The 12,990-nt window shown below is 51.1% G+C and overlaps 1 protein-coding gene across 1 annotated transcript in view; it reads left to right on the top strand.

Annotated features, from left to right (window-relative positions):
* Vdr (vitamin D receptor) overlaps nucleotides 1-12,990 on the top strand; it is a 55,382-nt gene that overhangs the window by 27,616 nt on the left and 14,776 nt on the right. Inside the window, exons 4-6 of the mRNA XM_052747502.1 lie at nucleotides 4,485-4,615; nucleotides 11,638-11,822; nucleotides 12,063-12,171. Of these exons, the coding sequence (XP_052603462.1) occupies nucleotides 4,485-4,615; nucleotides 11,638-11,822; nucleotides 12,063-12,171 (425 nt within the window). The remainder of the gene's footprint in view (nucleotides 1-4,484; nucleotides 4,616-11,637; nucleotides 11,823-12,062; nucleotides 12,172-12,990) is intronic.

The raw sequence follows: 12,990 nt of genomic DNA, 5'->3' as shown, positions 1-12,990 counted from the left end.
TTACCCCATGCTCCCAACACATCCAGCTAGGGACCACCAATGACCCAATCTTTTTCATCCCCACGGAGTCCTTCGGACAGCCTCTGCTTCTGCTCCTGGATGCTGGGCAGGCACGTATTTGCTGCTCTATTTTGAAATGAGAGGTAGTAGATTCATGATGAAGAGCTTAGAGTGTTAGAGGGCCAGAAGCTTTGGAATCCAATAGATCTTGATTATATTACATGCCATACTTATAACTAAGGGGCAGTAAGCAAGCTACTCCACTACGCCTCCTGGAATTGCTTGTAGAATAAAGATAATGTGTATTCCTCACAAGTACTAAGGGTATTGGAGATAAATGTGAAATGCTGGTGTGGTAGACTGCTGTGGGATGTCTTTCTGTACGCAGTGAATATGTGTTGCTCTGATTGGTTGATAAATAAAGCTTCATTGGCCTATGGCAGGGCAGGATGGAGCCAGGCGGGAAAATCCAAGAGAGATAGCGAAAGGAGAAAAAAAGACGTCCCACCGTCCAGGGAGCAGCATGTAATGGGATGCAGGTAAAGCCACGGAGCACGTGGTGACATATAGATTAATAAAAATGGGCTGAGTTTAGTTATAAGAGCTAGCTAGCAAGAAAATTGAGCCATAGGCCATGGCCATACAGTTTGTAATTGATATAAGCCTCTGTGTGTTTACTTGGGTCTGAGCAGCTGCAGGACCAGGTGGGACACAGGAATAATAGCTAATGTTGCTCCCTTTTAATGTCTCGCTTTCTGAGGATAGATAACCGTGTCCTCTCCGTCTTTACTATGTTGACTTGGATGTGTGTGAATACGTGTGCTCTTAACTGCTGAGCCATCTCTCCAGCCCCTGGATAGATACTTTTAAAAGTATAACTACACATGTTTTCTAAAAAACCAGTGTGCTGAATGTGGTAACACACACTCGTCACTGTAGCACTTGGGAGATGGAGGCAGGAAGATCAGAAGTTCAAGGCAGACCTCAGCTACAAAGCAAGTTTGAGGCTAGCCTAGGCTACCTGAGACCCTGTCTCAAGGAAAAAAAATCAACAAAACAAAAACTCAAAGAACAACAACAAAAACAACCCCAAAAAACAGATAGTTCAAAAGAATATATAAACAAAATCCAAGTCTCCTACTCAATCCACTTTTTCAGCCCCCATTTTCTTTCTGGGAGAGATTAATGCCACCAGTTCCTTCCACTCTCTTCTGAATTCTTTGTATGAAAGTCTGTGTGTCCACGTGCGCGTGGTCATATGTTAGTGTATGGGCATGCACACGAGTGCACATGTAAATGGATGACACCATCATTCTTCATCTTCATCTGCTAGAGCCCATTCTCCTTTCTGACTGTCCCCCTGACTTCCGATGGTCCTATATTGTGTGGAAGTCCTGTGGCATGGTGAACCTACCCCTATAATGGGCGACAGGTTTGGTTTTTCACACTCCTGATCTACCCATAGGATAAATCCATAGCCTAGGCATTTGGGGGTCCATGCCCTCCAGAAAGCAGCGCTGTGATCCTAACCAATGTTAACCTTCCTTAGAGTTTTTTTTTTTTTTTTTTTTTTTTTTTGGTTTTTCGAGACAGGGTTTCTCTGTGTAGCTTTGCGCCTTTCCTGGAACTCACTTGGTAGCCCAGGCTGGCCTCGAACTCACAGAGATCCGCCTGGCTCTGCCTCCCAAGTGCTGGGATTAAAGGCGTGCGCCACCACCGCCCGGCTTCCTTAGAGTTTTGTAGAGCATCTGCTGAGAACCCACTGGTATTGCTACAAACGTCCATGTCAGATGACATCAACATGTCACCTTTGCTCCAGCTTTGCTGGGCTACATTTGACAAAGAGAACTGGTCTGTATTTAAGGTATACAATGTAGTCTCTCTCTGTCTCTGTCTGTCTGTCTGTCTGTCTCTCTCTCTCTCTCTCTCTCTCTCTCACACACACACACACACACACACACACACACACACACACACACACCCCATACTGTGAGGCGATTACAACAATCAACCTAGATAATGTGTCCCTGTGTCCCTGATCTCACACTGATCTCGCCTATCTAGGACTCCATGCGGCTCCTGTATCCTGCCCAGGCACTGAGTCTCTACAACTCAGCCACAGGCAGAGCTCAGAGGGCACTTGACACCATGCTGCTGGCAGAAGTCACCCACTTGCCAGCCTGAGGCCCTAGCCCCTGGCACTTGATGTTTTTGTGAACTCCTTGTCTCTTTCATGTTTTGACGAATTGGTCTCTGGCATGAGAACCGGCCAATGTCCTCTATAACCCCTGGCTTTCTAGAAACTGCCTCTATATTTAGCCTGGTTGCACCACCCCGGTCCCTTTCCTGAACGAGGGTATAATTGCCAGCCAGCCAGAGAATGACAGGGTTCAGACTCAGAAGCAGCAGAGAGACGCACTGGGCTCCCATGGAATGGGAAGGCTCTTGTTTCTCAAAACCAGACTAGCTCGTAGGCAATTAGCTTTGAAAGGAAGGCAGGGTAGGGTTTGGGTCTTTAGGACAAAGCATGGGGCCAGGGCTGGCCAGTCTGGCTGCACTGACTCCTTGTGGGCAGACACTAGATGACAGTGACATGTGTAAGTGCCTTTAGAAGGTAGGACAGAGAATACATTGGCCTCCAAGCCAGCAGGGCCTATTATTGTCCAGCAAACATCCATATTAAAAAACCCAGACCAAAAGGCTAGCTCTGGATCTGGTTCTGGTTCTGAGAAGGAGCCAGCCGGTGACCATCCAGTGAGCTTTCCTAGAGCTCTCCTAGAGCGTGAAGTCAGAACATTGTCTTCCCAGACACCATTCCTTTCCCCTGGTCCCATATTTAGAGACACCCAGGAAGAGCTGGTTACCACACTTTAAAATAACAATTGTAATTTGAAAGCGTCACAAACGTACAGACCGCCCCTTGCATCTAGAAAACTATGACGACACTCAGGGATCAATGCGAGGCGGCCGGTTCCTTCAGCTTCCTGTCTCTGTGACCTCCCTGTTCTGGTGAACTGTCATGTGGAACTGCAAGCTGAAATAAACGCTTTCTCTCTGAAGATGCTTTTGTCACAGTGTTCTACCACAGTGACAGGAAAAGAAACTGGGATAGCCCCTCAGTCATAGGTCATAGGCAAGACCCGAGAGCCTGAGGAAGTGCAGGCAGGCAGGCCTCTGAGGGGCTCGGGATCCTCCACCTGGTGTCTGGAAGCTCTCTGCCCCACCGGAGACTGGTTGAGGCTTTGCCATGCCACTGTGAAGGACACACATAGGAGTGCTTCTTGGTACCCATGGTGCACATGGAGGGTTTACCGCAAGGACTCCTAAGCTGGACAAGACGTCGGGTGCCAAAGGGAGCAGCCCCGCTAAGACCCGGGACAAAATGTCTAGTTGTGAACAAAAAGGAAATGAAAATTTGCTCTGAATTAGAAACATCTAGTCTTCGGGTAGGGTTTAGAGAATCGTGGGCATTTGTGGTAACAGGTGAAGCCTCAAGAACCACAGTGGGAAGGAGAGGAAGGAGGAAGGGAGGGGCACATGGCTCATATCCTAGAATAGACCCATGTGGCAGTGATGATCTCATTCCTGGGTAACCCCGACGGCTCCCAAATTGCTTTTGTATTTTGCTGTCCCCTAGAGAAAAACTGCCCCTGCAGTAGAGGTAGAAAGGCAAAAGCTGACAGCTTCTTGTCCCCACAAGGGTGGACACTGGCCCGCCACTCAGTGTCTTCCTGAGCATTTACAGGAGAGACGGGGTGGCCTAAATTTAGGGCTACACCACCCCTAACAGCCTGGCACTGCCTACTGCCATTACAACCCTAGCTCTGCTGTTGCCCCTGTGGATATGAAGTGTCATCGATGGAGGGTACCAGAGCCAAAGTCCAAAGCCAACTGCGGCCCTTCATCCTGGGCCCCTCTGGGCTTGAGCTGTGCTCAGGGGCCAGCTGTCTGGGTCTGTGTGGTTGAGGGCTCAACTTTATTGGGCACTTTGAGTTTCTAGGGTTGAAAGCAGTCTGAGGAGCTAGAAGCTGAGCCTCAGATCCCCACGACTCTCAGATCTGAAGCCTTAGTTTCTTACTGGATAGTTCTTAACCTCAGTGACCCTCCTCTATTGAGTGAGGCAGTCATACCAATGGTCTTTGGAGTGGACCCGAGGGTCTGTGACTGTTTGTGGTGGCTGTGGAGCCCCACTCTGGTGTCTTTTCCCCACCCGTGTGTCAACTCAGTCTGGTTGTCTGAGGACTGTGGTTATCTTAATCCCCATGTTCCGATGAATGTGAACTGCTAGTCTTCGGTTGGTATACCTAGCTCAGGGCAGGGCTCAGGGTCACTGAGCGTGGCCCAAGGGAATGGAAAATGGACATCTGAGGGCCTCGTGGCCAGGTCTCCATAGTTACAGCCCCCCCCCCCCCCCAATGGCTGCTCTTAGGCAGGACTAAGGGGCCGGGTCAGTGGCTCAGTGCCGAGTTGCGCTCTCTCGGCAGGCGGAGCATGAAGCGGAAGGCCCTGTTCACCTGCCCCTTCAACGGAGACTGCCGAATCACCAAGGACAACCGTCGCCACTGCCAGGCCTGCCGGCTCAAACGCTGTGTGGACATCGGCATGATGAAGGAGTGTGAGTGCCCAGGGGACAGGAGGGAGAGGGGGCTAGGCTGCGGTCACAAACGGTCACTGTCATCCAGGTTTCTCCACCGAGGTACCTGCTCTGTAGCCCTAAGGATCCTGGACCCGGGCCGAGGGTGTGGGTAAAGCAATGCAGTTGAATATATCGAGGAGTTGTGCTTAAAGAGAGAACCCATATAATCCAGCAGACGCTGGGGAAGGCTCATCGGGGCCTCCTGGGCTGGAGCACGGGCACTGGGTCCTCACAGAAGCCCCTTGCTCCCTTTGCACAATGCTGTCAGCATTTACACCCAGACCCCAAACCCTGGCTCTAGGACAGAGCCCATGTCTTTGCCAAGCTGTGGACCTGCAGACACCCTGTGAAGCCCTCTGGGCTATGGGGATGTGAGGAAAGAGGAAGAGGGGGGAAAACCAGGAAGACACGTCAGGAGCGGACGAAAGTCACAGAACAGGACTCTGGATGAGAGCGTCTTTCATGAGGGAAAGGAAATGAATGCACTGTTGCTGAAAGCGAAGGCCGAGAGTCACCTTGGCGCTCCTTCTAGGGCCTTCACTAAGGCTCCTCAGTCCTGATCCCAGCTCCCAGCCAACACTGCAGCCCTGGAAGGAGTTTGCAGACCTCGGTTGCTGCTCACACCACAGGAACATGCAGGTCTGGACATGCCATAGCTGCTGCCTCCTCGGTGCCCCACCCCACCTCCTGTGTTTATACTGGAGAGTGAGAGGCAGAGGCCCAAGGCTGCCTAGGTGTTCTCAAACATTCTTAATGGGGCCTGGTCTGGGCCTTGTGCTCAAGTGAGCACACAGAGGTACCCTGCCTCTGTGGCACAGGATACCTCTTTGGAGAAGGTCCCTTAGTGTCCTAAGGTTTCTGCCATCCAAGAAGGACTCTGGGTTCCATTGTTGGGGTTCAGTAAGATGAAGATCCTCTCAGACCCAGAAAGGACAAAAAACAGATCTGAGATCCTAAAGCAAGCTGGTGGTGATCTGGGACTACAACTCAACTCAGGTTCCTTTCTAGAACCCCCAGGAACCCCACAAGGAGCATACCAGCCCTCTAGTGCTAAATCAACCCCCGCCCCCATACATGCTATCACATGATGGTGCCAGCCATCCAGAAGTGGATGACCTCCTCCAAAGCAGCTTTGGAGCTCCATCTTTGGGTCCTCAGTGGCGTTTCCCATGTCTCATCTTACCTTCATTCTGATGCTCCCAGCAGGGAGCTTCACTGAGCTGAGGGATGGGAAGGGGGAGCAGCCAGAGCCCCAGCTAGAATGGAACCATCTCTCGCTGCTCAGGAGGGAAGCTTGTCTCCAAGAGATGCAATTCCTGGCTTGGGTTACCCAGCTTTGCAAAACCAGGCATGAAGTCCCTGGCTTTGAACCCTCCAGAGCCAACCCCCTGCAGTGGCTTTGGTCCCCCAGGCCTTGCCTCTCCTCTCAGAGACAGTCAAGTCTCTCGCTATTTTCAAACTACTAGAAAGAGACTAGGAACTGCTCAGTCTCCCTTCTAGCCAGCACAGGGAGCTGGCCCTTTACAGGGAAGCAGGGGAAGGGGTCGCTTATGGAAAGGGGACAAAGGCCGGAACCAGTGTTTATCAACAACCTGCTGGCCACCAAATACTACATCAAGAACACACATTTTCTTCTTAAATTCTCCCACCAGCCCCTAAGCACATGACTACTACTTGTTTAGCAGCTAAGAAAAGTCAAGAGAATTAACCTGCTGTACCTCTGAGCTAACATGGTATCCGCATCTCTTCTGCCCCAGGTCTGGCCTATGGGCTCCCTCTAGGGAAACTCCTTAGGCCTTCCCTGTGAGTCAGAGCTTGTTCCATTCCCCACGCTCTGCCTGGAGCCCTAAGGAATAGACTAAAGAGAGCATTGTTCCTCTAAAGATTCCTTTCCTCTGTTTTCAAGTCCAGACGGTTCACGTTTGAAGTTTGTTTCTTTTTTTTTTTTTGGTTTTTCGAGACAGGGTTTCTCTGTGTAGCTTTGCGCCTTTCCTGGGACTCACTTGGTAGCCCAGGCTGGCCTCGAACTCACAGAGATCCGCCTGGCTCTGCCTCCCGAGTGCTGGGATTAAAGGCATGCGCCACCACCACCCGGCTGAAGTTTGTTTCTTATTCCTGTTGTTTTTGAGGTAGGGTCTTGCTAGGCAAGCTCAGGCTGGCCTCAACCCTCTGCTTCAGGGTCCTGACTACAGAGTTGAGTTCGTGCATCTTGCTACATCTGTGCTGAACAGAACCACCCCCTTGTGATAACTTTAATGTTTTCATAGATATACATATCTTTCCTCCCCAGTTTCCTTACGTTTGCACGGTACCATACCTGGAACATAGGACATGCTCCGTAAATATGTGACATGAATGAACATCAGCTCCCCACATGCTTCATCTAAGATCTAAAAGATCTTAGAGATCTATAGAGATCAGTAAGCTCAGCCTAAATCTGATATTGTTTGAGTCATTCGTTTGTGGGGAAAAGTTATGTCCTCTCCCTTGGTGTTCTGAGGTCATTAGTGACATCTTCACGTTTTGAAACTGTTCATGTTTGCAGATCTTGACTTTCCAACTCGGGTCTAGGCTTTGCTGGAAAGGAAACATATTTTACATGCAAATAACTTATGCTGAGCTATTTCATGTCCCCCAAGGGATTTGCAAGGAAGTGGAGAAAGGGACTCCAAGGCTGTACAGGCTTACCAAAGCCAACTACTGGCGTTCAATCTCATCCATTGCAGAGTTCACCAGAGCCCAGTTACTAGGTCACTGGCTTTGCTTCCAAAGCGCATCTTCCGACCAGTAGTAGCAGCATCTAAGTATCAAATCACTGAAAAAATTATTTTTAAAATATCAAGAGGTTAATAAGCCCTTTAAGCTAATTATTTCACAAATCACAACAGTGTGTGTGAATATGTGAATGAGGTATAGTTGTCCATAGTCAGTGTTGCTTCGTGGAAGCTCCAGACCGGAACCAGCGAGTCTCAGATTTCACCAGTCCTCCCTGAGCAGAGAGGCTGTGGCTGCTAGTCAGTGCCAGCAGTCGGGAAGAGAGGTGTTCAAGGTCAACTCTGAACTTTAAATTATTTGTTTATTTATTTGAGTTGGGGCATGCGTCATCACACACGTGTGGAGGCCAGAGGCCAACTTGTGGGAGTCAGTTCTCTTTCCACAGTGTGGGTCCCCAGTATTGCGCTCAAGTCACCATCAGGGTTGGCAATCCAGCACTTTACCCACTGTGGTTTTTCCCCTGAACCATGCCGCTGGTCTCCGAAGTCAATTTTGTCTTCAAATAGATCACTGACAAACTTTGTTCCTGTGGTTGTTCGCACTCTTTAGCTTTCCTGAGGACAGTTTGTGTCAGGACTCCACGTCGAAGAGACAGAGTCCTCCTGAGCAATTACAGCTCGATATAATCAGAGACAGATGGAATTGTGGTATGACTATTCATTCCAGAACCAGACTGCCCAAGTCTGAATGCTGGCTCTACTATTGCTAGCTGTGTTACCCTGAATAAGCTACATAACCTCTCTGGACCTGTTTCCTCTCCTGCAAAATGGGGATAATGATGATACTTACCTTAAAAGATTGTTATAGTGAGCCAATGTGCAGAAGGTCCTTTTTTTTTTTTCCCCCCCAAGACAGGGTTTCTCTCTGTGACAGCTCTGGCTGTCCTGGAACTTGCTTTATGGACCAGGCCAGCCTCGAACTCACAGAGATCCTACTGCCTCTGCTTCCCAAATGCTGGGATAAAAGGCATGCACCACCACCACCAGGCCCAAAGGGTACCTATAATAATGCTTGTTACATTAAAAAGCCAAATAAGTCACACATTATTCTTATCTTCTTGTAATGCCAAACTTCACCAGAAATTCTAGGTCCCAAAAGATCAGAAGTAAGGCCAGATGTGGTGACACTCACCCAGCACTTGGGAGGCAGAAGCAGATGGATCTCTGAGTTTGAGACCAGCCTGGTCTACATAGTAAGTTCTAGGACAGCCAGAGATATATAACCAGACCTTGTCAAGAAAAAAAAAAAAAAGGCACTTGGGGCTAGAACCATGGCTCAGGGCTCGGTAGATAAGAGTCCTGGATAAGAGTACTGATTGCTCTTCCAGAGGATCTAAGTTTCATTCCCAGCACCCACATGGCAGCTCACAGCCATCTGTAACTCCAGTTCCAGGGGATCTGATGCCCTCTTCTGGCCTCTACAGGCACCAGACATACATATGGTACACGATGCAGGCAAAACCCTCCCCAAATTAAAATAAAATAAAAATGAGAAAGAGAAAGAAAGCCATATCTCTAGAAGCAAGCACCAATAAACAGAGAACCCATAACTTAGCAGAGGTGTCGACAGAAGCCATGTCAATCACAAAGGCCCTGAAGTGTACAGCTCTGGAGTTCTCCCGGAACCTGCAGAGTTTGGAGGCATCATCTGAGAAAAGCTTATGGTTGTTCGGGTGGTCCTGTACAGATCAGTCTGTCTTGGAAGCGTTTCAGTCACAATTATTTAAATCAAAGAGGTCGGCTTTGATGGTTACTCAGTGAACCTGTGTGCTATGAGAGCTAAGCCTGACGCTACATAGAGCAGACAGTCTGGTGCGGTTCTCTCGGTGCCCGTGAGAATGACTCACCCAGTAGACGTGCTCTGTGCGGATGTCCTTGATCGTCGGTGTCACCCTACACGGCAAAGCTCCATGGCAGGAATCCCTCCACTAACCTGTGCAAAGTGACACAGGAACTGTAAGCCATGACCCCTGTCCTTAGGCATCCTAGGCTCTAAGAAAGGAGGCCTTGGAGTTCTTAAATTTCTCTGTCAATATTGATTAAAACCTGCACCAGCCGTGAGTCTCAAAGGGCGGGAGACTCAGGTACCAATGCGTGTAGAAAGCACTAACTGTGCAGGAGGCGCAAAGAACAAGAGCTCAGAGCAGATCAGAGCAATCAGGGAAGGCTTCATGGGAAAGAGGGCCAAAAGCTGGCCACCGAGGAAAGACCATGTGTAGCTGTTGGGTGGAGAAGACCGGGGGACAGGCATCCAGCGCAAGTGTAAGCAGGTCGCATTTACAGCTCAGCAATGCCAACATGCCTGCAACAGAAGCTGTGTCCAAGGATGCTGAGGAAGGGGGCTGGAAAGAGTTAAGCCAGATCGTGAAAGGCTTTGACTTCCATTTGGTCCTGGCAAGCAGGAAAGATACAGAAGTTTCTACGTAGGAGAATAACATCACAGAATCCTGGGAGGGCTACCAACATCTGCCAGGGTGATCGGCATGCCTGTGGACGCCCACAGTGGGGCAGGAAGAACCCCGCCTCCTGAGCGCCTCTCTCTCACCCTGCCCACCCTTCACATGGGCCGGAGGGATGGGACACCTGACCATGGTGCCGCAGGCCGTGACCTTCGGCCCTTCCTTTCCTTGGGATGCTCCTAGCTCCTTTTCCCCATCCCCGCCTGACCTCCTAGGGGCTGAGCAGACACCCTTCCGTGGGAGGAGGGTTGGCAGCTCTTTGGGCAAATGAGTCAGCCACCTGGGCGTGGCTTCCTTCCAACACTGTTCTTTGGGCTGTGTACGTTGGTTGTGGAAAAGAAGGCACCATCTCTCTCAAAGACTTCCCTTTCCTGCTGTGCCTGTGTTTTGGTTCCTGCCTACCACAGGCACTTCTTCAGCACCCACTGACTTCTCTCAGCCTCTTCTCTCAGCCTCCAGGACGGGCTGAGCTCAATGGGCTTTGCTTGAAGCCCAGAACCCATTTACTCTCTGGTTCTGGTTCCTTCCCCCTGCTCTTGTGAAACTCCACACTCCCGTGGGCAGATGCCCTGGCAGCTGGAGCACAGAGCAAGTAGGTACAGGCCGAGGGCCCTAGTACCCACTCCTAACATCAGACTCTGCAAGCCCTGGCCAGGCGGTCTGTTCGCCTGGCTGCTGTGCCAGGCACCCCTGTTCCCACCCGTCCTTGCAGGCAGCTGCCCCAGCACAGGGTGGCAGGCACCGTGGTAGAAGCCCCTGTACCAGCATCCAGGTGACAAAGGATCTCCTGTGGTCAGTTACCTACTGCCAACTGGAAGGAGTGCCCAGACCCGGGCTGTGAGGCTCCAGTCTTCAGGATTCCAAGAGGGTTCAAAACATTCCTTGAGCACAAGTTCCAAGCATACCCAAACTGAAGGACAGGGATGGTGTGTGTGGAGAAGCAAAGGAACAAAGACTTTTCATGGTGTTTAGAGTTGAGCAGATGGCTGAGCTCCACGTCAGGAAATGAGAATGTGGAAATGGCCTCTTCAAGGGGTTCTCCTAGCATTTCCTAGCTTCCAGAGCAGGAAAGGCCCACACAGTCCTGGACCATGAGGCATGGGCAAGGACTAACACGTGGCTTTGTGCCAGGCACACATCCAGTTCTCAAAACAGGTAGTTTTTGGAGGGTGTTTTCTCCTATTCTTCCTTCTCTTCCTCCCTTACCTTCCTCTCAATAGAGACCTTGGGAGAGACCATATGCTCTAAACTGCTCGCTTTTTATGAGCAAGATAAAAAGCCCAGAAAGTCTGCCTTTTTCCCAAGGTCCCACAATTTGTCCTTGAGAATGTAGACTTCCGGTTGCCAGACAAACCTCTGCTCCTCCCACGTGCACCTGCCTTTTCTACTGTAGAAAACCCAGTTTCCACACCGGGTGGTGGTGGCACACGCCTTTGATCCCAGCACTCGGGAGGCAGAGGCAGGTGGATCTTTGCGAGTTCGAGGCCAGCCTGGGCTACAGAGTGAGTTCCAGGACAGGCTCCAAAACTACACAGAGAAACCCTGTCTCAACACAAAATAAAACAAAACAAACAAAACAAAAACACAAAAAAAACAAAACAGTTTCCTCCATGTCATGGATTGGAGCTACTAGCATGGCAGCTGTGTCCCATGGAGCCCCAGTGTCAGGAGCCAACCAGCCCCTCCCATATCAGTCCTTTAGTTGGGGAGGAAGGGTTCCTGGAGGAGTTTTGGGCCATCCCTCGGACTCCCTCTCTTGCCCCTACAGTCATCCTGACAGATGAGGAGGTGCAGCGCAAACGGGAGATGATCATGAGGAGAAAGGAAGAAGAAGCTTTGAAGGACAGTCTGAGGCCCAAGCTATCTGAGGAACAGCAGCGCATCATAGCTATCCTGCTGGATGCCCACCACAAGACCTACGACCCCACCTACGCTGACTTCAGGGATTTCCGGGTACGTCTGCTGGCCCAGGGCTTGTGCCAGGGTAGTGGAGAATCAGATACACCCTGGGCATGGGGAGCAGGGATGGAGGGTCAGGGAGCTGGGAAGGGGTGGCGGCTGCGGGGGGTAGGGGTGGGGGTGTGGGGCTGTGAGAGCCCTTCCCCTTACAGACCTTCCCTGAAGCCTTTGCTCTCAGAGGCAGGAGAATGGCCCCCAAATAGCGACCTCTGAGAACCCGTCTTTACCTTCCAGCCCCCGATTCGTGCGAATGGAAGTGAAGGGAGCTATTGCGCAAGGCCCACACTCAGCTTCTCCGGGGATTCCTCCTCCTCCAGCTCCGATCTCTATACCACCTCACTGGGTAAGGAGCCCTTCTCCCAGGCAACTGGGGGAAAGCATCCACTCCTCTCGCCCTTAGGCTATGGGGGAAGGGACAGAAACCTTCCATTTGCACACTGTGTGTGTTACGGGGTGGGGTGGGGTGGGGGGGGATACAGCCCTTCTTTCACAGAAAGAGGGCTGGCTTGTGCAAGAGGCATGCTGGGAAGAGACCAAGCTGGGGTTCTGGCTGTATCGATGGGCCCTCTGGGTCCAGGCTCAGCCTCTGAGCCGGGCTCTATCCTTGACTCCCTCCCTGGAGTGACCTGGAGGTCACTATTCGATGTTTGGGTCCTGGACTCTTGGGAAGGTGAAATGGATGTGGGAAGATGACCTGTGATGCGGGCAGGGCCTTACGGCCGAGCGCTGGGGGAGCCAAGCACTGTGGCCTCAGACAGCCTCCACCTTCCACGCCTGGGAGTCTGGGATGCTGCACTTACCTGCTTTGGGCCCTCTTAGACATTCATCTTCATCCTCCTGCCTCATCCATCCTACCTCATGCTGCCCTGTCCTTTCTCCCTCTATCTCTCACCCAGTTCTGGTGTCCTCTTCTCAGGACCCAGAAGAAGGCGGGGATGGAACACACACACACACACACACACACACACACCACCACCACCACCCCCACACCCCGCCCACCATGCATGCTCTGGATAACTATAGCCCCAGACACTAGACCTCCAGACTCCGTGGCACACCTGTGCGCGGGTGAAATGGAGTGCTCGTGCCAAGTGGACTGAGATAACAGGACAGAGAGAAACGAAGGGAGAGAGGTGGCCAGACACGAAAGAAGAGCACTGGG

The sequence above is a fragment of the Peromyscus californicus genome, unplaced genomic scaffold, assembly GCF_007827085.1.
Source record: "Peromyscus californicus insignis strain IS unplaced genomic scaffold, ASM782708v3 Scaffold_20__1_contigs__length_68692818, whole genome shotgun sequence".
NCBI lineage: Eukaryota > Metazoa > Chordata > Mammalia > Rodentia > Cricetidae > Peromyscus > Peromyscus californicus.
This window is presented reverse-complemented; position numbering and strand designations above follow the sequence as displayed.